This window comes from Taudactylus pleione, unplaced genomic scaffold (genome assembly GCF_031769625.1).
Source record: "Taudactylus pleione unplaced genomic scaffold, aTauple2 ptg001353l, whole genome shotgun sequence".
Lineage (NCBI taxonomy): Eukaryota > Metazoa > Chordata > Amphibia > Anura > Myobatrachidae > Taudactylus > Taudactylus pleione.
Genome location: NW_028285753.1, coordinates 274262 through 296462, shown reverse-complemented (window position 1 = coordinate 296462; position 22201 = coordinate 274262). Strand labels below are relative to the sequence as shown.

The 22201-nt window shown below is 42.0% G+C and overlaps 1 protein-coding gene across 1 annotated transcript in view; it reads right to left on the bottom strand.

Annotated features, from left to right (window-relative positions):
- The window catches only part of SH3BP1 (SH3 domain binding protein 1), a 263120-nt gene that overhangs the window by 146245 nt on the left and 94674 nt on the right, over positions 1 to 22201 (bottom strand). Inside the window, exon 6 of the mRNA XM_088463396.1 lies at positions 17904 to 17980. Coding sequence (XP_088319522.1) covers positions 17904 to 17980 — 77 coding nt within the window. The remainder of the gene's footprint in view (positions 1 to 17903; positions 17981 to 22201) is intronic.

Genomic DNA, 22201 nt, shown 5'->3' with positions numbered 1-22201 from the left:
AAATGTTCAGAAGAGCAATAGAAAATATCAATTACCAATAAATAAATTAGTAAACATTCTGCCTGGCATTGACATGTTGGGTTGGGTACGGAATGCCAGCGCTTGGGATCACGACAGTCAGAATCCTGGGCACCGGCATCCCATCAGGGATAAGGATACCGACACCGGTTATTGAGTATCCTAACCCTCCCCCTACACCTCCCTCCCCACTTCCTAAACCTAATTGTCCCCTCCCATAAAGGCCTAAACCTAACTCTCCCCCCCCCCCCCCCCCGCAGCTTTACCCTAATCCTCCCCCTAGTGCCTAACTATAACCTAAACCTTCCCCCAAACTTACCGTCAGAAGATAAAGGGCAGTTTATTCTAACGTTTCAAGACCTGGACGGTCAATTCAAAGACCGTCCGGGTCTTGATACGTTGGAATAAGCAGCGTTTCTTTTTCATATAAGAAGCCTGTGGGGTGCCCTCTGTTCATTTATATACAGGACGCCATCTGCTATTAAAATTGTGGGCAGGCACCCCGGCAATATTTATATAAGCATTGAGTGCCCCATAACATGCTCTCTCTATACACGTATACACAAACCATATCTAGAAATGGCATAATCACCCCTGAATAATTAACATGTGCAACCATATAAGTAACACACAAAATGACACCTTAAAAAAAATATATATATATATGTTGCATTGCTGATGTTAAAGTAATACTGATGAGTGAGAAAGGAGATGTATAAATAATACCGATGAGTGAGAAAGGAGCTGTATAAATAATACTGATGAGTGAGAAAGGAGATGTATAAATAATACTGATGAGTGAGAAAGGAGATGTATAAATAATACCGATGAGTGAGAAAGGAGATGTATAAATAATACCGATGAGTGATAAAGGAGATGTATAAATAATACCGATGAGTGATAAAGGAGATGTATAAATAATACCGATGAGTGAGAAAGGAGATGTATAAATAATACCGATGAGTGAGAAAGGAGATGTATAAATAATACCGATGAGTGAGAAAGGAGATGTATAAATAATACCGATGAGTGAGAAAGGAGATGTATAAATAATACTGATGAGTGAGAAAGGAGATGTATAAATAATACTGATGAGTGAGAAAGGAGATGTATAAATAATACCGATGAGTGATAAAGGAGATGTATAAATAATACCGATGAGTGAGAAAGGAGCTGTATAAATAATACCGATGAGTGATAAAGGAGATGTATAAATAATACTGATGAGTGAGAAAGGAGATGTATAAATAATACTGAATGTAGGCATCTGTGGGCTGCTGCAATGAGCTTGATAAGACAAAACTACTTGAATATGGGAATAGAAAGTAAGTTTTCCATGATTCAGTACATAGTAATTGTTACTCATACTGTATATATACAGCATAGTTTAACACCTTTTAACCCTGGCATATTGAGAAATACACACAGTACATACAGGTGACTCACTGCGCCAGTCTCGGCTGCACGCTCCTGAGTCCTGCGGCTCCCCTGCCCCTTCTCTCCTTTTCGTTTCCTGCACTGGTGGCTGCTGGAGGCAGAGCCGTGTCCCTCACGTGCTCCGCAATGGCCCACTGGAGGAGCTGCTGCGGCTGGGCACGCGCAGCAGCCCTCCCTCGGCCATTACACTTTACTCCTGAATGAGCTTCTGCGCATGAGCAGAGGCTCATTTCTAATCGCTACCCGATTGGAGCACAGGGTAATGGCCGTCAGAGTCACCGGCCAGTCAGTGTACAGCGGCCCAGCAGAGGGGACAGGGGACCGGCCCAGCGGGGACTTTCCCGGTGGCCCAATCCGCCCCTGACGCCCTATTACCACATTGATTATACTGTAACATGGGCAATCTATCATACGATACAGTGGTGGAAAATAAACCTTTATACACATAATGTCACATTACACAGTGTGATTTGGGGTATGCCTACAGCCACATTCTATTCTTCTTCATGGAGGGTGATACACCATTTATATACTGTGTGTGTGTGTGTGTGTATATATATATATATATATATATATATATATATATATATATATATATAGCCCCTGACGAAGTCTATGACGAAACGCGTTAGGGCGCGGCTTCTGTGACGTGCATACTAGGAATCACCGGGTACCTCCAAGCCTGACGTGGTCCGATCAGCAGCAGGGTGTGTGAGCCCGACGGTCTTCCAGGACAGCACCTGGAGTGTGTCCGGTGGAGTATTATAAACATCACGTGGTAGCTAGCCCACACTGTTTGTTTTTAGGTACGGGCGGCATTCGATTGCCGACGGGTACAAATAGCAACATTATGTCCAATAAAATTGTGTTTATCTGCACTGTGGAGCGCTCTCCTCCTCCTCCTTAATATTTTTAGATCCATGGACCTGGTATCCGGTCTTTCTTGTGTGGAGAGCTGCGGTCTTTGAACATTTAGGACCTGGTGTTTTTCTATATCAAGTACTTTACAACCAATTCTGGTGTTTTCATTGCTGGACTCAAATGAGTTTATTAATACGTTGTATAGTGCAAATTTCGATTATGCGCAATCTCTGAATTTTGTTTGTGAGATATATATATATATATATATCTATCTAACTGTTATACACATGTGTATATTTGTTTCTGCTTTATGACCTCATACAGTCATTGGAGGATATAAGGAGGAGGACACCTCAGACTACCGTTGGGACCTAGACATCCTTTTGAAGGGATGTATTATTTTTCCTTTTTCATCACAGCGCCTATAATATTGAGGCACACAATCTGTATTGCAAGAACCGCCACTTAATCTATATAGAGGAGAGCAACATTCATACATCTACCACTGCTGCTGTCATTAGGTGTCGCCTTGTCTCTGCCACTGAGATATAGTACTTTCATACTGAATACATTATTCATATCTGATTGTAACAGGTGACGGGAAATGTTGCCTCTTCCATGAATTACCCCATCACTTTCCTCCATAACTCAGTCGGGCTTTTAGTGACATCACATAAGAAGCTGGATTGTGGGTAACGTTGGTTCCACAGGCTGGTAAATGTTTGCTCATTAGAGAACCTCTCACTGACAAAGGGCGGCATGTACTAAAGTCAAAATACACCCAAAACTCCAAACGCTGCTGTTTTCAGATGTTTGACTGCATGTTCCATATGTATACAGCTTGTATCTATCTATAGACAGCATTACCTAATACAGGGGTGGCCAACCCGTTGCTCTCGATCTTTTAGGTTTTGAGATGCGTCTCCCCCCACTGGAACTGTAAATGGCCTCTGAAGTGATCAGCGTTCCCAGTGATGAAGTGATCAGCGTTCCCAGTGATGAAGTGATCAGCGTTCCCAGTGATGAAGTGATCAGCGTTCCCAGTGATGAAGTGATCAGCGTTCCCAGTGATGAAGTGATCAGCGTTCCCAGTGATGAAGTGCGCGGGTGACGTCATGACGTCGCCCGTGATGTGAGGAGCCTGTCCTGCTGGATCTAGTTAGAGGCAGCGGCAGCCAGCGTGGTCAGCTAAGTACAGGGCTGGGGGCACTGCAAAAGGGGCAAAACTATAGGGGGCACTGCATAAGGGGCACAAATACAGGGGGTATTGCATAAGGGGCAAAACTACAGGGAGCACTGCATATGGGGCACAACTACAGGGGGCACAGCATAATGGGCACTACTGCCTGAGAGCCAATGGGGGACAGCCTGAGAGCTGGGGGGTGATGCCTGCTTTCATGCTTATGGTGGCAGAATGGGGCTGTTGAGATAACTCCGGGGGCAGTGGCTGGAGTGACACATGAGGGGCTGCTGCAGTGTCATGGGGGGGAGGGGGGGCTGCAATGACACATGAATGTGGGCTGGAATGGCAAGGGAGGGGGCTGGAGTGAAACATGGAGGAGCTGTGTGTATTATGTGGGTCTGGATTTCAAAATATATTTTACAGTATGTGGAAGTGGTTTTTAAAACGGTTTATGTGGCTCTTTTTTAATGTATTTTATGTGGGTTCTGGATTTCAATATTTATTTTATGTGGATCGGGCATGTCTCCGTGTATTTTATTTGGCTCAGGCTTGTTTCAGTGTATTTTACGTGGATCTGGCATGTTTCAGTGTATTTTACGTGGATGAGGCTTGTTTCAGTGTATTTTACGTGGATCAGGCTTGTTTCAGTGTATTTTACGTGGATCTGGCATGTTTCAGTGTATGTTATGTGGATCTGGCATGTTTCAGTGTATGTTATGTGGATCTGGCATGTTTCAGTGTATTTTATGTGGATCAGGCTTGTTTCAGTGTATGTTATGTGGATCTGGCTTGTTTCAGTGTATGTTATGTGGATCTGGCATGTTTCAGTGTATGTTATGTGGATCTGGCATGTTTCAGTGTATTTTATGTGGATCAGGCTTGTTTCAGTGTATGTTATGTGGATCTGGCATGTTTCAGTGTATTTTATTTGGATCAGGCTTGTTTCAGTGTATTTTATGTGGATCTGGCATGTTTCAGTGTATTTTACGTGGATCTGGCATGTTTCAGTGTATTTTATGTGGATCAGGCTTGTTTCAGTGTATTTTATGTGGATCAGGCTTGTTTCAGTGTATTTTATGTGGATCTGGCATGTTTCAGTGTATTTTATGTGGATCTGGCATGTTTCAGTGTATTTTACGTGGATCAGGCTTGTTTCAGTGTATGCTATGTGGATCTGGCATGTTTCAGTGTATTTTACGTGGATCTGGCTTGTTTCAGTGTATGTTATGTGGATCTGGCATGTTTCAGTGTATTATACGTGGATCAGGCTTGTTTCAGTGTATTTTACGTGGATCTGGCTTGTTTCAGTGTATTTGATGTGGATCTGGCTTGTTTCAGTGTATTTGATGTGGATCAGACTTGTTTCAGTGTATTTGATGTGGATCTGGCTTGTTTCAGTGTATTTGATGTGGATCAGGCTTGTTTCAGTGTATTTTACGTGGATCTGGCATGTTTCAGTGTATTTTATGTGGATCAGGCTTGTTTCAGGGTATTTTTTGTGGATCAGGCTTGTTTCAGTGTATTTGATGTGGATCTGGCTTGTTTCAGTGTATTTGATGTGGATCAGGCTTGTTTCAGTGTATTTTACGTGGATCTGGCATGTTTCAGTGTATTTTATGTGGATCAGGCTTGTTTCAGTGTATTTTATGTGGATCAGGCTTGTTTCAGTGTATTTTATGTGGATCTGGCATGTTTCAGTGTATTTTACGTGGATCTGGCATGTTTCAGTGTATTTTATGTGGATCAGGCTTGTTTCAGTGTATTTTATGTGGATCAGGCTTGTTTCAGTGTATTTTATGTGGATCTGGCATGTTTCAGTGTATTTTATGTGGATCTGGCATGTTTCAGTGTATTTTACGTGGATCAGGCTTGTTTCAGTGTATGCTATGTGGATCTGGCATGTTTCAGTGTATTTTACGTGGATCTGGCTTGTTTCAGTGTATGTTATGTGGATCTGGCATGTTTCAGTGTATTATACGTGGATCAGGCTTGTTTCAGTGTATTTTACGTGGATCTGGCTTGTTTCAGTGTATTTGATGTGGATCTGGCTTGTTTCAGTGTATTTGATGTGGATCAGACTTGTTTCAGTGTATTTGATGTGGATCTGGCTTGTTTCAGTGTATTTTATGTGGATCAGGCTTGTTTCAGTGTATTTTACGTGGATCTGGCATGTTTCAGTGTATTTTATGTGGATCAGGCTTGTTTCAGGGTATTTTTTGTGGATCAGGCTTGTTTCAGTGTATTTTATGTGGATCAGGCTTGTTTCAGTATATATTATGTGGATCTGGCTTTTTCAATGTTTTTTATATTGCTCTGGCTTTTTCTTTCACTTCAACTGTTGCCTCCACGGAGTGCGTGCGCTAACAGCGTCAACTACTGTGAAGTCAGAATACCGTGACGTCCTGAGGAACCCTCCTAGACTTGACACTGCAGCAAGGTAAGAACTGTGGTTGTTGTTTTATTTTATGTGGAAGTGGCTTTTATTTGGATTTATTTATTATTTACAATGTATTTTATTTGGATCTGACTATTTTCAATGTATATTATGTGGAAGTGTTTTTTTCAATGTACAGCCATGGTAAAAAAGTTGAGAATGACACAAGTATTGGTTGTCACAAAGGCTGCTGCTTCAGTGTTTTTATTATGGCAATTTGCATATACTCCAGAATGTCATGAAGGGTGATCAGATGAAGTGCAATTAATTACAAAGTCCCTCTTTGCCATGACAATAAACTTAAACTTAATCCCAGGTTGGGTTGGCGGGATTCTTTTCCATTTAAATGGGCTAATGAGGTTGGTGTAACCTATTTGGGTATCAAAATTCCGACTCATCCTGCTAAGCTGTGTGACATTAACTATTCCCCTCTCCTGTCAAAGACCATCTCAGATTTTAATAAATGGTCTCATCTTCCCTTATCATATCTGGGTAGATGTCACCTATATAAGATGATATGTTTCCCCAGATTCCTTTATGTTGCACAAATGCTCACAATAATTCCGCATAAAAGATTTTTGTCACTTTGAACAAAGCGCTAACAAAATTTATATGGGCAGGGAAACGCCCAAGAATCTCTTTATTTAAGTTGCAGCAGAAAAAGGAGGGGTTAATTTGCCTTGTTTTCGTAGATATGCTCTGGCCGCAAACTACAGAGTGGCGCTAGATTGGATCGGGGGTTCTGACGTCTACATGCAGCGACATATTGAACAATCTTTCACTCCTAATTGGAACCTGACTTCATTATTACACACCCCTCAAACATCTTTCCCTATTTTAATTAAAGAAAATATTTTGCTATATTCCATGTGCGCGGCGTGGGTCTGACGAGATCTAGTCTAAAACTGCCCAAAACTAATTCTATTTTCCTGCCATTATGGGGGAACCCATGTTTTCCACCTGGCCAGAACTCATCCATATTTAAAATATGGCATGCTGCGGGATTATGTTATATCTATCAATTTTAGAATATTGAAGATTTATCTCCAATTACTAGATCACAATTACAAGAAAAATTCCCCTCCCTCTCTATCCCGTTATTTCCGTATTTACAAGCTGTCAGCTATGCGCAGTCATCCTTAGGAAATCATAACTTTAAGTTAGATCAGCTATGCTCTCTCGATAGAATATTGTACTACAAACCTAAAGATCCCCTCAACACTTCCACCATATATACGTATTCCCGACCTGAACTTGATTTGGAAACCGGCTCGGTAAGCTTGTTGAAATGGAGGGAGACATTCCCTGATCTTACCATGGCAAACATGCAGATAGCATATGTGAGACTCAATAAACTTTTAGTCTCACCATCGTATATGGAAATGCATATAAAGATATTGCACAGGGCATACTTCACCCCAAAATTAAAATTTGTTATAGGGGAAGCGCAGGACTCAAACTGCTACAAATGTAAAACCCCTGATGCAGATATTATGCATTGTTTGTAGTCTTGTTCTCAAGGTCAATCATTTTGGAAATCTCTCCAAACCTATATCAATACTATATTGAAAATAAAGTTTGCAATAACTAAAGAATGGGTCTTTTGGGGCATATATCCAAACTCTATGGAATGTAGATTAACAAAAGGCAATCGTGTTCTATTGATTAAATTGGCAGCTGCCGCAAAAAAAACTATCCTGTCACACTGGATCTCGTCAGAACCTATCCCCATACACTTATTTCACACCAAATTTTCCTTTTTATTTTTTATGGACTGGACCGAAACCTCCTTACTAAAGAGAAAATGACAGAAAGGTTTTTTGCTGTTTGGCTCCCATATGTTCTCACACTTTCTGATGTTATAAGGGATGCATTAAGAAAATGTTTAGGTTTAACAACCTGGTACAATGGGGAAGTACTGTCCACTGGTGTGCCATTTTAATAGACTTAATAGTTATAATCGGGTACTATATGTTTTGTTTTTGCATTTGAAAGATATAAGTATAGATACCCTGTTAGTGTATCACGTTTCTGAAATGTTTTTTCTGTTATGTCTTCTATATGTGATCTGCCTGACATTGCAATATTTATGTAATGCTTATGTATTTTATTGTTTTGTCAATCTGTCAATAAAAAATGTAATGAGAAAAAATAAAAAAAACAATCCCAAAAACAACATTTCCACTGCATTTCAACCCTGCCACAAAAAGACCAGCTGACATCATGTCAGTGATTCTCTCGTTAACACAGGTGAGAGTGCCGACGAGGACAAGGCTGGAGATCACTCTGTCATGCTGATTTGAGTTAGAATAATAGACTGGAAGCTTTATTAGGATGGTGGAGCTTGAAATCATTGTTCTTCCTCTGTTAACCATGGCAAAGAAACATGTGCAGTCATTATTGTTTTGCATAAAAAGGGCTTCACAGGCAAGGATATTGCTGCTAGTAAGATTGCACCTAAATCAACCATTTATCGGATCAACAACGTCAGGGGAGAGAGGTTCATTTGTTGTGAAGAAGGCTTCAGAGTGCCCAAGAATGTCCAGCGAGCGACAGGACAGATTCCTAAAGTTGATTCAGCTGCGGAATCGGGGCACCACCAGTGCAGATCTTGCTCAGGAATGGCAGCAGGCAGGTGCGAGTGCATCTTCACACACAGTGAGGCGAAGGCTTTTGGAGGATGGCCAGGTGTCAAGAAGGGCAGCAAAGAAGCCACTTCTCTCCAAGAAAAACATCAGGGACAGACTGATATTCTGCAAAATGTACAGGGATTGGACTGCTGAGGACTGGGGTAAAGTTATTTTCTCCGTTGAATACCCTTTGAGATTGTTTGGGACATCTGGACGCTTGTCCGGAGAAAGAAAGGTGAGTGCTACCATCAGTCTTATGTCCTGCCAACAGTAAAGCATCCTGAGACCATTCATGTGTAGTGTTGCTTCTCAGCCAAGGGAGTGGGATCACTCACAATTTTGCCTAAGAACACAGCCATGAATAAAGAATGGTACCAAAACATCCTCCAAGAGCAACTTCTCCCAACCATCCAAGAACAGTTTGGTGAGGAACAATACCTTTTCCAGCATGATGGAGCACCTTGCCATAAGGCAAAAGTGATCACTAAGTGGCTCGGGGAAAAAACATTGAAATTTTGGGTCCATGGCCAGGAAACTCCCCAGACCTTAATTCCATTGAGAACTTGTGGTCAATCCTCAAGAGACGGGTGGACAAACAAAAACCCACAAATTCTGACAAACTCCAAGCATTGATTAGGCAAGAATGGGCGGCCATCAATCGGTATGTGGCCCAGAACTTGATTGACAGCATGCTAGGGCGAATAGCAGAGGTCTTGATAAAGAAGGGTCAACACTGCAAATATTGAATCTGTCAGTAAAAGCCTTTGACACTTATGAAACGCTTGTAATTTTACTTAAGTATACCATAGTAACATCTGACAAAAAGGTCTAAAAACACTGAAGCAGCAAACTTTGTGAAAACCAATACTTGTGTCATTCTCATAACTTTTGGCCATGGCTGTATATTATGAAGATCTGGCTTGTTTCAGTGTATTATGTGGATCTGTGTCATACCAAAGGCGTGCGCACCTTCGGCAAACTCATACTATTGGCTCTTTAACTTGACTACAGATATTGTTTGTCTCTTTGCCTCTGACTGGTTGGCCACCAGTGACCTAATAGAAGCCTATGGGCTTCTTTTTGCATTGTTTTCCTGAGAGGGTTCAAAATTAAAATAGGATCTCTCTCAGTGCCCCTGCGGCTGGAGGGTCGGCCAGCGCATGCACAGAAGGACTCCCGGGATATAAACCTGGAAATGCTCTGATCACAAAGATGTACATTGCAATGTTATTTGCATTGTACGTTCATACCAGTGTTATTAACGCCGGTATGCATGCGGTAAGTGGCGGGATGTATCACATCCATAATGCGATGCTTGATACATCCCATCCAAAGTCATGTCATCACCGTTCTCTCTTCCAGTCCTGAGGAGGGCCAGATAATGAGTGCTAGAAGAGGGTGATTTAGCAGAAGAATCCTTGTGGATTGTCCTGGCTGCATGGGGTGGATATTTAGTGCAGGTGCTTCTGCTGGTTCTGTGCATCGAGAACAGTGAGGAGTCAGTGGAGTCTGCCAATATGCTGTTGTTTTCTCTCCTTCCTTCCTGCAGTGTGGACCAAACTCAGACAGAAATTTCAGATTAAAGATGGAGAGTCCTAACATGGTGCAATATAAAATCAGCATAAATATACAATAAATGATAAAAGCAGGGGGGTGCAGGGCGAGCCATTGTTATGGGGCCCAGAGGCTTAGGGAGCCCGCCTTCCCTTCACCCAGCTCACATCATCATAAGTGCTGTATGACTCTGTAAAAGAAGGGGACACTGTATTGATAAAAGGAAGGAATAGTCTGCAACAATACTATATTCAATACAGTGTACAGAATACACTAGATTGAGGCAAGTTGTTTGTAGACTGAATCGGCTGCATGCAATCCATTGTGAGACAGAAAGGGACAGTCTGCAAAGCTCAAGGGGAAGAAAATAGCAGCTAAGGTCAAGATAAGTGTTAAGCAGGAGCCTGTCAATGTGAACTGGGGACACTACAATATGGCATAATAGGACCTGGGGACACTACAATATGGCATAATAGGACCTGGGGACACTACAATATGGCATAATAGGACCTGGGGACACTACAATATGGCATAATATGACCTGGGGATACTACAATATGGCATAATATGACCTGGGGATACTACAATATGGCATAACATGACCTAGGGACACTACAATATGGCATAATAGGACGAGGGGACAATACAATATGGCTTAATAGGACCTGGGGACACTACAATATGGCATAATATGAACTGGGGACACTACAATATGGCATAATAGGACATGGGGACACTACAATATGGCATAATATGACCTGGGGACACTACAATATGGCATAATAGGACCTGGGGACACTACAATATGGCATAATATAAACTGGGAGGAGTATGGTATTATAATGTGAACTAGGAAAATATGTGCATAACGTGAACTGGGAGAACTGTGTAGCATAATATAAATTAGAGGCACTACAACATGACACAATGTGAACTGGGGCCACTATAATGTGGCATAATATGAACTGGGGACACTACAATATGGCATAATAGGACCTGGGGACACTACAATATGGCATAATAGGACCTGGGGACACTACAATATGGCATAATAGGACCTGGGGATACTACAATATGGCATAATATGACCTGGGGACACTACAATATGGCATAATAGGACCTGGGGACACTACAATATGGCATAATAGGACCTGGGGACACTACAATATGGCATAATAGGACCTGGGGACACTACAATATGGCATAATAGGACCTGGGGACACTACAATATGGCATAATAGGACCTGGGGATACTACAATATGGCATAATAGGACCTGGGGACAATACAATATGGCTTAATAGGACCTGGGGACACTACAATATGGCATAATAGGACCTGGGGACACTACAATATGGCAGAATATGAACTGGGGACACTACAATATGGCATAATAGGACCTGGGGATACTACAATATGGCATAATAGGACCTGGGGACAATACAATATGGCATAATAGGACCTGGGGACACTACAACATGACACAATGTGAACTGGGGACACTATAATGTGGCATAATATGAACTGGGGACACTACAATATGGCATAATAGGACCTGGGGACACTACAATATAGCATAATAGGACCTGGGGACACTACAATATGGCATAATAGGACCTGGGGACACTACAATATGGCATAATAGGACCTGGGGACACTACAATATGGCAAAATAGGACCTGGGGACACTACAATATGGCAAAATAGGACCTGGGGACACTACAATATGGCATAATAGGACCTGGGGACACTACAATATGGCATAATAGGACCTGGAACACTACAATATGGCAGAATAGGACCTGGGGACACTACAATATGGCAGAATATGAACTGGGGACACTACAATATGGCATAATAGGACCTGGGGACACTACAATATGGCATAATAGGACCTGGAACACTACAATATGGCAGAATAGGACCTGGGGACACTACAATATGGCAGAATATGAACTGGGGACACTACAATATGGCATAATAGGACCTGGGGACACTACAATATGGCATAATAGGACCTGGGGACACTACAATATGGCATAATATAAACTGGGAAGAGTATGGTATTATAATGTGAACTAGGGAAATATGTGCATAACGTGAACTTGGAGAACTGTGTAGCATAATATAAATTAGAGGCACTAAAACATGACACAATGTGAACTGGGGCCACTATAATGTGGTACAATAATAAATGAGGGCACTTTGTGACACAATGTGAACTGGGAGCACTAAATGTTGCATAGTTTGAACTAGGGTCGCTGTGCTGCATAATGGGAACTAATGCACTATTATGGGGCATAAACTGAAGTAGGGAGACTATGGCACAGGCACTTAAACATCAGGCACCTAAATGCCAGACACAGAAGCGCCAAGTACCCAGATGGCAAAGACACGTCAGTGCAAAAGGATTAACACAGGGCGGCATGTAAAGAGTATTACAGCTAAGTGTCACTAAAGCTAATCAGTGAAGCAGTATAACCATGTCAATATGCAACATGTATACAGGAGCTACATCCATGATGGACATTTGCAATGGAGATGCAATGAAAGCATAAAAGGTTGTGGATGGTTACAGATGACCCAGGTGACAGTCCGAACCCTGATGAAATAGAAAGCGCTATGGGAACAATAGGCTTAAGTGTTCAACAGCACATGTATTCGATCATATATGGGATAATGTTAGCTGAAGGCATGGGACAGACTACTTTTAAGGACGGGGGTCAGTTGAGAAGAATTAATCTGAGTTCTATATTTTATAATATCAAGTTGAGTGAATGCATAAGTATGAGTGACTACATTGATAAAATTCTGCCCATATGCCAGCAATTGACATCTATAGGAGTCTAAGTAGATGATGAGATTGTCATAACAATGATACAGAACTTTACTACCTGAAAGTCAAATTCAGGTGTTGAGTTAGAACCTAAAACAGCTAAGTTTAACTACAGAAATTATCAAGACAAAGCTACTACAGTTCCAGGAACATGGTGCCAGTTAAACTAAATGCTGAGAATAGTGCATTACAAACGAAAAGTGAGAATCCAAGAAAATACAAATATTATACATGTCATAAAATAGGACACAAAGAGACAATGTAAATTCAAAAATATAAATGCTACGTAAAGTAATAAAAGCAACACCAACGATGAGTCAGCTTCATGTGTCACAGACAGCCAGAGAAAAGATTGCTGGTATATTGACTTAGCAGCTACTAGACATTTCAGCTGCAATGAAGAGTGGTTCACTACATTGAACATGTGTGGTCCTGTAACAATTAATCACTTAACTGACGATTTGTCCAACAAAACCGGTCAGAAATTGCAGGGTCTGCAGACGAGTCCAGAAAGTCAGAGGAGATCCGTTCTGCACATGTGTAGAACAAATGTTTTCTTCAATAACACTGGCTGCATTCGCAACCCATATGACCATGTCAGTTAAGTGGTTAAAGGAATTGAATTTAAGTACTTACAGCTACAAAAGATCACTATAAGTATGAAAATAGGGACTAAAACCAAAGTCACAGAAATCCAGTATGTGCTTTATGTAACAGATATGGGGACAAACCTCATAACCTTCAGTGCACTACAATAAAGAGGTTGCAAAGTGCATTGTACAGAACAAAAGAGACTGTAATGGCAACAGATACCCAGTGCAGTAAACTGTATGTACTTGACACACAACAGTGTTGTGTGATGATAACATCAAACTCACAATCTATGGACCTAACAGACGGTTGGGTCACTTTGGATATGTCCAGAGACTACTGAATGGGATGGTTACAGGAATATCCGTGACTGACACGGAAAGGACCTTGTGAGAAGCTGTATAGCAGGGAAACAAAGATGGATATATTGGATTCTGGTACACACATCGTTTCAGTGGTGCTACACTTGTGTCGGAAGCTGCTGGGCACACGAGTTGTCCTGACTCATGAATGGTCGATATTTGATAAATGGGTTTTGTGTCCAGCGCGCTCACCTATATGTGGTGTCTGTATCACACTTGAGATATACGGTTATACAGGGGCCTTAAATTGTTTAAAACATCTCATTTATTATGTTTTATAAATTGGAGTCACAGCGCTAAAGCTTAGCAACTTGTGTATCAATCGAGAAATAGTTCTGAATCGAGTCTAGGGGTGATTAAACGGTGAGGTAAGATGGCTCCTTCCCGATGCCTCTCTCCGTATGACACTCTGTCTACATCTCCCTAATAATCAGTTTCAACCCCACTTTGTATCAAAGTGTCATACGGAGAGAGGCATCGGGAAGGAGCCATCTTACCTCACCGTTTAATCACCCCTAGACTCGATTCAGAACTATTTCTCGATTGATACACAAGTTGCTAAGCTTTAGCGCTGTGACTCCAATTTATAAAACATAATAAATGAGATGTTTTAAACAATTTAAGGCTCCTGTATAACCGTATATCTCAAGTGTGATACAGACACCACATATAGGTGAGCGCGCTGGACACAAAACCCATTTATGGAAGGTAAACAAAGATGTCGTTCATTTCCAAAATCAGCGAGCACAGCTGAGGCGCCCCTAGCGTTGGTGCATACAGACAAGTGTGGTGCCATGGAGGTCACATCAATAAGTGCATACAGATACTTCATAACATTCATGAATGATTCACAAGAATGACACATTTATTTCATCAAAGAAAAGAGAAATTATGAAGAAAATGAAATGAAAAGACTACAAGAGATAGTCACTGGGGGAGATGTACTAAGCCTTAGGGGGAGATGTACTATGAACCATGCAGAGTATGTGTGCAGAATACTGAAGAGAGAAGGAGAAATGTATTACTTCTATATATTCAGTACTATACGGGGAAACACAGCGCTCCAATTCAGTGGGGTTAATGTAATATAACATAGGAATAAATCATACACACTATACAGTTTCTAAATGGATAACGTTCCTACCTCTACTTACTTTGGCAGAGCCCGCCCTAGGCATAGTCATTTTAGGCAATTGCCTAGGGCATCTGGAATGCCTTTGGGGCATTCCGTGGCTCTGCAGCTGTAAAGGTGTCAGACGTGGCACCTACCGGCCACCAAACCGCCGAGCTTTGCCCAGCCGTGGCCACTCCTCCCATGGTCACAACTCACAACTCTGCCTCTATTTTCTGCCCATCAAGTCAGGAGCTGCAGCAAGGATGGTTGGTCCCACTCCCAGGAAGAGAGTGTGAGTCTGTCTGTCTCTAACTGAGTTTGCTGAAGCTGAGCTCTCTGTTGGATAACTGGGGAAAAAACCCGCCAAACAAAGATCTTCTTGGGGTGTAGCACCCTCAAACACAGTAGAGTATTCCTTGGACAGATAAACAATATATACAGAAAAAAGATTCTGACCTTTTGGCGACTGCACTCCACAAGCCGCAAAGAAAGCCCGTAGAATAAGTCACCTACTTACAATATATACAAAATGCAAACAGAAAAAAGAGCAGTCTTACACTATTGCGCTATGGATAGTTCCAAAAATCTTCAGATGTGGATTTTCTCAATATGTAAAACACATAAACGTTATCACCCTATTGTACTTTTTTATTTAAGTACAAAGTCTTAACACCCTTTGGGGTCAATTTACGAAGATTCGAGTTGGTCCCGATTTTCAACTCTGATAGGATCGATCAAAAACTGCAGTTTTTTTCACTAAATCGGGAATTTACCAAGCTCCCGGTTTTGACAGGATCATTTTGATTGATGGTGTATTTGGTCGATCCTGTCTGTTTTTGAAGTCCCAATTTAACAGCGTGAAATTTCTCTCCCGAACAAGCAGGCTGCATATATCAGTGAAATGTGCAGACTGTTTGTTTTTTTATTTTTATGGTTCATTTTTTGTTAAAAAAATTACGTGAGGGCCCCCCCCCCTCCCCAAAGGGCTAACCAGCCCCGGACTTGCCAGCCTGTCCTGGTACCTAAAATTACGGGGAACAAAAAGAGTAGGGTTCCACCGTAGGTACCAGCACCAGGCTGCAGGGCCAGTCCTGCTTTTAATTATCAAGGGGAAAAAAATTTGTTGGGGTACCCCTATACAACACACACACACACACCGTGAAAGTACAGTTTTATTACACACACAGACACACACACACACACACACACACCTACATTACCAGGAGTGGTCCCCTTGTCCAAAGTTGGCATCCAAGGTCTTCTTAAAACAAAATACAAAATTACCGACCCACGCAACAGATACCAACCAGGATTGAAATGCTCAGACGCGGCTTCTACCTTTGTAGAGCCGTATCTAAGCGTTCATTGGCTGAGAGAGGTGAGCCCCCGCCTCTCTCAGCCAATGAACGGCTCCTCCATTGAAGTCAATGGTGGAAACCGCAGAATGAACTTTAGTAACCTGCGGCTCTCCATTGACTTCAATAGAAGAGCCATTCATTGGGGCTCACCTCTCTCAGCCAATGAACGCTCAGATACGGCTTTATAAAGGCAGAAGCCGCGTCTGAGCATTTCAATCGGGAGATATCAACCATCCTGGTTGGTATCTGACACATTAGTCGGAGAATTCTGGTTCTCGCGACTAAACACCCAGGTTAAGCCGCGAGAACCGCCATTCTCCGACATAGGTCCGTATTCAATTAGACACGAAAAGTAGGAATCTGCGGAAAAGTATTGCGGATGATGTCATTTCGCCAGGTGGAAACTTTACACTGTATTCAATTGCAAAGCCTATTCACATAAGCGGAAAGTCAATGCAATGTCTACATCTGTAGTGATCTCCAATGTTAGTGCATCTTTTTGGGGGGTTCAGGCTGATTTCCCCACTTCTGACAGCACTTTCCGCCTGTTCCTACATCGCGACTTGCCATTTTTGTGTCCTTTTAGAATTAAATAGGGCGAATAGCGGAGGCAGCCCGATACGTTTCCGCGGCCAAAACACGGATGTAGGTGGAAACAAGATTCTGCCGTTGGTGGTGAAATTATCGCAGCTAATTGCATACGGGCCTTAACCTCTTCCTGATAAGCAAACAGCGCAGTGGACTGAATAGCTATGGGAGTTCCCTCCCGGAGCTATTCAGCATCGCGATGAATTGAATCGCCCCCCACTGATGTCTACAGTAATGGTGCGTACACTCGTAACGATCTGTCAGCGATATGCATCTTCACTGGTATACTGGATGATCAGTATCGATCATCCAACACATCACCAACTTGACAGTCGACTATAGCAACCCGCAAACATCGAACGCGGGTCCCTATAGTTACTTGTTCGATATCGAGCAAGTTGGCCGGCATGCACGGCCAATGGACGATATTGCTCTCGTCCATTTGTGGCCGCGCATCACTGGTCGAAGGTAAGTTGGTAGGGACCATTTAAAAGAACTATTTGAAAGATAACGGTAACGATATCGTTCAAATCTTCCTTTTAAATTGCTCCGTGTGTACGCACCATTACACTTCCCAGACACCTACTCCTGCCTCCAGATCTACCTATTAAACTACACCTAACTCTTATTAACCTACTGCTAAAGGAACCCTGGTGGTGCCCTGAGGGCCTCACAGTGCTCCAGCCCACAGTCCCACATCCCCTCCCTCTGCTCTCCTGTGTGAGATGGCGACTGATCACGAGGGAGAGACTTTTATATGCAATCCAAAACACACGAGATCCAGTGGCAGGAAGATGGCGCTTTTCTTCGTTTTGGGATCCAAACTTGGAGGGAAGATCCGAGCCGAGAATCAGGATCACCCGGAATTGCAGGAAACCGAATCCGCATATATTTAGAATAGACACAATGTATACACATAGATAACTACTTCTACTAACCTGCTCTTAGCGCTGTTCCAGTCAGTAAGTAGTTTCTGCAGCTGTTTCCTGTGCTTTAGAATAGTAGGTAGTTCTTCCTAAGGGTAAGAGATGGAGTTACATATGGCAGAGAGAGACTGTAGTATGTAACATAGTATGGGAGGTAGGTATAGATAGGTACTTGTAGATATGTAGGAGGCAGTAGTGGAGAACAAGGGTAATATTAGGTGGCATAGTAAGGTAGGTGTATGAGGGTAGGTAGTTCTTCCCTAGGGTAAGAGATGGAGTTACACATGGCAGGGAGAGACTGTAGTATGTAACATAGTATGGGAGGTAGGTATAGATAGGTACCTGTAGATATGTAGGAGGCAGTAGTGGAGAACAAGGGTAATATTAGGTGGCATAGTAAGGTAGGTGTATGAGGGTAGGTAGTTCTTCCCTAGGGTAAGAGATGGAGTTACACATGGCAGTGAGAGACTGTAGTATGTAACATAGGATGGGGAGGTAGGTATAGATAGGTACTTGTAGATATGTAGGAGGCAGTAGTGGAGAACAAGGGTAATATTAGGTGGCATAGTAAGGTAGGTGTATGAGGGTAGGTAGTTATTCCCTAGGGTAAGAGATGGAGTTACACATGGAAGGGAGAGACTGTAGTATGTAACATAGTATGGGAGGTAGGTATAGATAGGTACCTGTAGATATGTAGGAGGCAGTAGTGGAGAACAAGGGTAATATAAGGTGGTAAAGTAGGGTAGGTAGTTCTTCCTAAGGGTAAGAGATGGAGTTACAAATGGCAGGGAGAGACTGTAGTATGTAACATAGGATGGGGAGGTAGGTAGAGATAGGTAATTGTAGATATGTAGGAGGCAGTAGTGGAGAACAAGGGTAATATTAGGTGGCATAGTAAGGTAGGTGTATGAGGGTAGGTAGTTATTCCCTAGGGTAAGAGATGGAGTTACACATGGAAGGGAGAGACTGTAGTATGTAACATAGTATGGGAGGTAGGTATAGATAGGTACCTGTAGATATGAAGGAGGCAGTAGTGGAGAACAAGGGTAATATTAGGTGGCATAGTAAGGTAAGTGTATGAGGGTAGGTAGTTCTTCCCTAGGGTAAGAGATGGAGTTACACATGGCAGTGAGAGACTGTAGTATGTAACATAGGATGGGGAGGTAGGTATAGATAGGTACTTGTAGATATGTAGGAGGCAGTAGTGGAGAACAAGGGTAATATTAGGAAGAACTACCTACCCTCATACACCTACCTTACTATGCCACCTAAGGGTAAGAGATGGAGTTACATATGGCAGTGAGAGACTGTAGTATGTAACCTAGTATGGGAGGTAGGTATAGATAGGTAACTGTAGATATGTAGGAGGCAGTAGTGGAGAACAAGGGTAATATTAGGTGGTATAGCAGGGTAGGTAGTTCTTCCTAAGGGTAAGAGATGGAGTTACAAATGGCAGGGAGAGACTGTAGTATGTAACATAGGATGGGGAGGTAGGTAGAGATAGGTAATTGTAGATATGTATGAGGCAGTAGTGGAGAACAAGGGTAATATTAGGTGGCATAGTAAGGTAGGTGTATGAGGGTAGGTAGTTATTCCCTAGGGTAAGAGATAGAGTTACACATGGAAGGGAGAGACTGTAGTATGTAACATAGTATGGGAGGTAGGTATAGATAGGTACCTGTAGATATGAAGGAGGCAGTAGTGGAGAACAAGGGTAATATTAGGTGGCATAGTAAGGTAGGTGTATGAGGGTAAGTAGTTCTTCCCTAGGGTAAGAGATGGAGATACACATGGCAGGGAGAGACTGTAGTATGTAACATAGTATGGGAGGTAGGCATAGATAGGTACCTGTAGATATGTAGGAGACAGTAGTGGAGAACAAGAGTAATATTAGGCGGTATAGTAGGGTAGGTAGTTCTTCCTAAGGGTAAGAGATGGAGTTACACATGGAAGGGAGAGACTGTAGTATGTAACGGAGGTAGGTATAGATAGGTACCTGTAGATATGTAGGAGGCAGTAGTGGAGAACAAGGGTAATATTAGGTGGCATAGGAAGGTAGGTGTATGAGGGTAGGTAGTTCTTCCCTAGGGTAAGAGATGGAGTTACACATGGCAGTGAGAGACTGTAGTATGTAACATAGTATGGGGAGGTAGGTATAGATAGGTACTTGTAGATATGTAGCAGGCAGTAGTGGAGAACAAGGGTAATATAAGGTGGTATAGTAGGGTAGGTAGTTCTTCCCTAGGGTAAGAGATGGAATTACACATGGCAGAGAGAGACTGTAGTATGTAACATAGTATGGGAGGTAGGTATAGATAGGTACCTGAAGATATGTAGGAGGCAGTAGTGGAGAACAAGGGTAATATTAGGTGGCATAGTAAGGTAGGTGTATGAGGGTAGGTAGTTCTTCCCTAGGGTAAGAGATGGAGTTACACATGGCAGTGAGAGACTGTAGTATGTAACATAGGATGGGGAGGTAGGTATAGATAGGTACTTGTAGATATGAAGGAGGCAGTAGTGGAGAACAAGGGTAATATTAGGAAGAACTACCTACCCTCATACACCTACCTTACTATGCCACCTAAGGGTAAGAGATGGAGTTACACATGGCAGGGAGAGACTGTAGTATGTAACATAGGATGGGGAGGTAGGTATAGATAGGTACTTGTAGATATGTAGGAGGCAGTAGTGGAGAACAAGGGTAATATTAGGTGGCATAGTAAGGTAGGTGTATGAGGGTAGGTAGTTATTCCCTAGCGTAAGAGATGGAGTTACACATGGAAGGGAGAGACTGTAGTATGTAACATAGTATGGGAGGTAGGTATAGATAGGTACCTGTAGATATGTAGGAGGCAGTAGTGGAGAACAAGGGTAATATTAGGTGGCATAGTAAGGTAGGTGTATGAGGGTAGGTAGTTATTCCCTAGGGTAAGAGATGGAGTTACACATGGAAGGGAGAGACTGTAGTATGTAACATAGTATGGGAGGTAGGTATAGATAGGTACCTGTAGATATGTAGGAGGCAGTAGTGGAGAACAAGGGTAATATTAGGTGGCATAGTAAGGTAGGTGTATGAGGGTAGGTAGTTGATGATCTATTGGTGATAACAATGTGATAGAGAGGGCTATATACTCTAACCATGGGATAATCTAACTAAACAGGTAATTATAGTAATTAACAAAAATTTACTATTTAAAAAAAAAAAAAAAAAACATATATGGAGGATTATGTGTTATGACAGAATTTGAATGCATATCAAATAAAATTGTACTGTATGTTGTATATTCAAAAGCTCTGGTGCACTCTAAGTAAATACATTACTCTCTGCGCCATGCATTTCTAGAAAGGATTGTCACGTTATATGGGATAGAAATAATAGTGTCCGCTCCCGGATTACCTTCGATCGGTAAGCCGGGTGTCGGACTCCCGGCGTAGGACTAAAGACAGGCGTTGAGATTTTGACGCCTGTCATTTTGTACCTTGCCATGATTAAGCATTGCGACTACCGGCTTCCCGACTGCTTCCCCAATAATAGTATTGTCATATGAGATGGGATAATAATAATAGGCACAGTAATAGAAGGATTGGCATGTGACATGGTATAGTAATAATAGGCACAGTAATAGAAGGATTGGCATGTAACATGGTATAGAAATAATAGGCAGTAATAGAAGGATTGGTATGTGACATGGTATAGTAATAGTAGAAGGATTGGCATGTGACATGGTATAGTAATAGTAGACTGATTGGCATGTGACATGGTATAGTAATAGTAGAAGGATTGGCATGTGACATGGTATAGTAATAGTAGAAGGATTGGCATGTGACATGGTACAGTAATAGTAGAAGGATTGGCATGTGACATGGTACAGTAATAGTAGAAGGATTGGCATGTGACATGGTATAGTAATAGTAGAAGGATTGGCATGTGACATGGTATAGTAATAATAGGCACTATAATAGGAGGAATGGCATGTGACATGGTATAGTAATAACAGGCATAGTAAAAGAAGGATTGGCATGTGACATGGTATAGTAATATCAGGCATAGTAATAGAAGGATAGGCATGTGACATGGTATAGTAATAGTAGAAGGATTGGCATGTGACATGGTATAGTAATAGTAGAAGGATTGGCATGTGACATGGTATAGTAATAGTAGAAGGATTGGCATGTGACATGGTATAATAATAGTAGAAGGATTGGCATGTGACATGGTATAGTAATAATAGGCACAGTAATAGAAGGATTGGCATGTGACATGGCATAGTAATGATAGGCACTATAACAAGAGGAATGGCATGTGACAT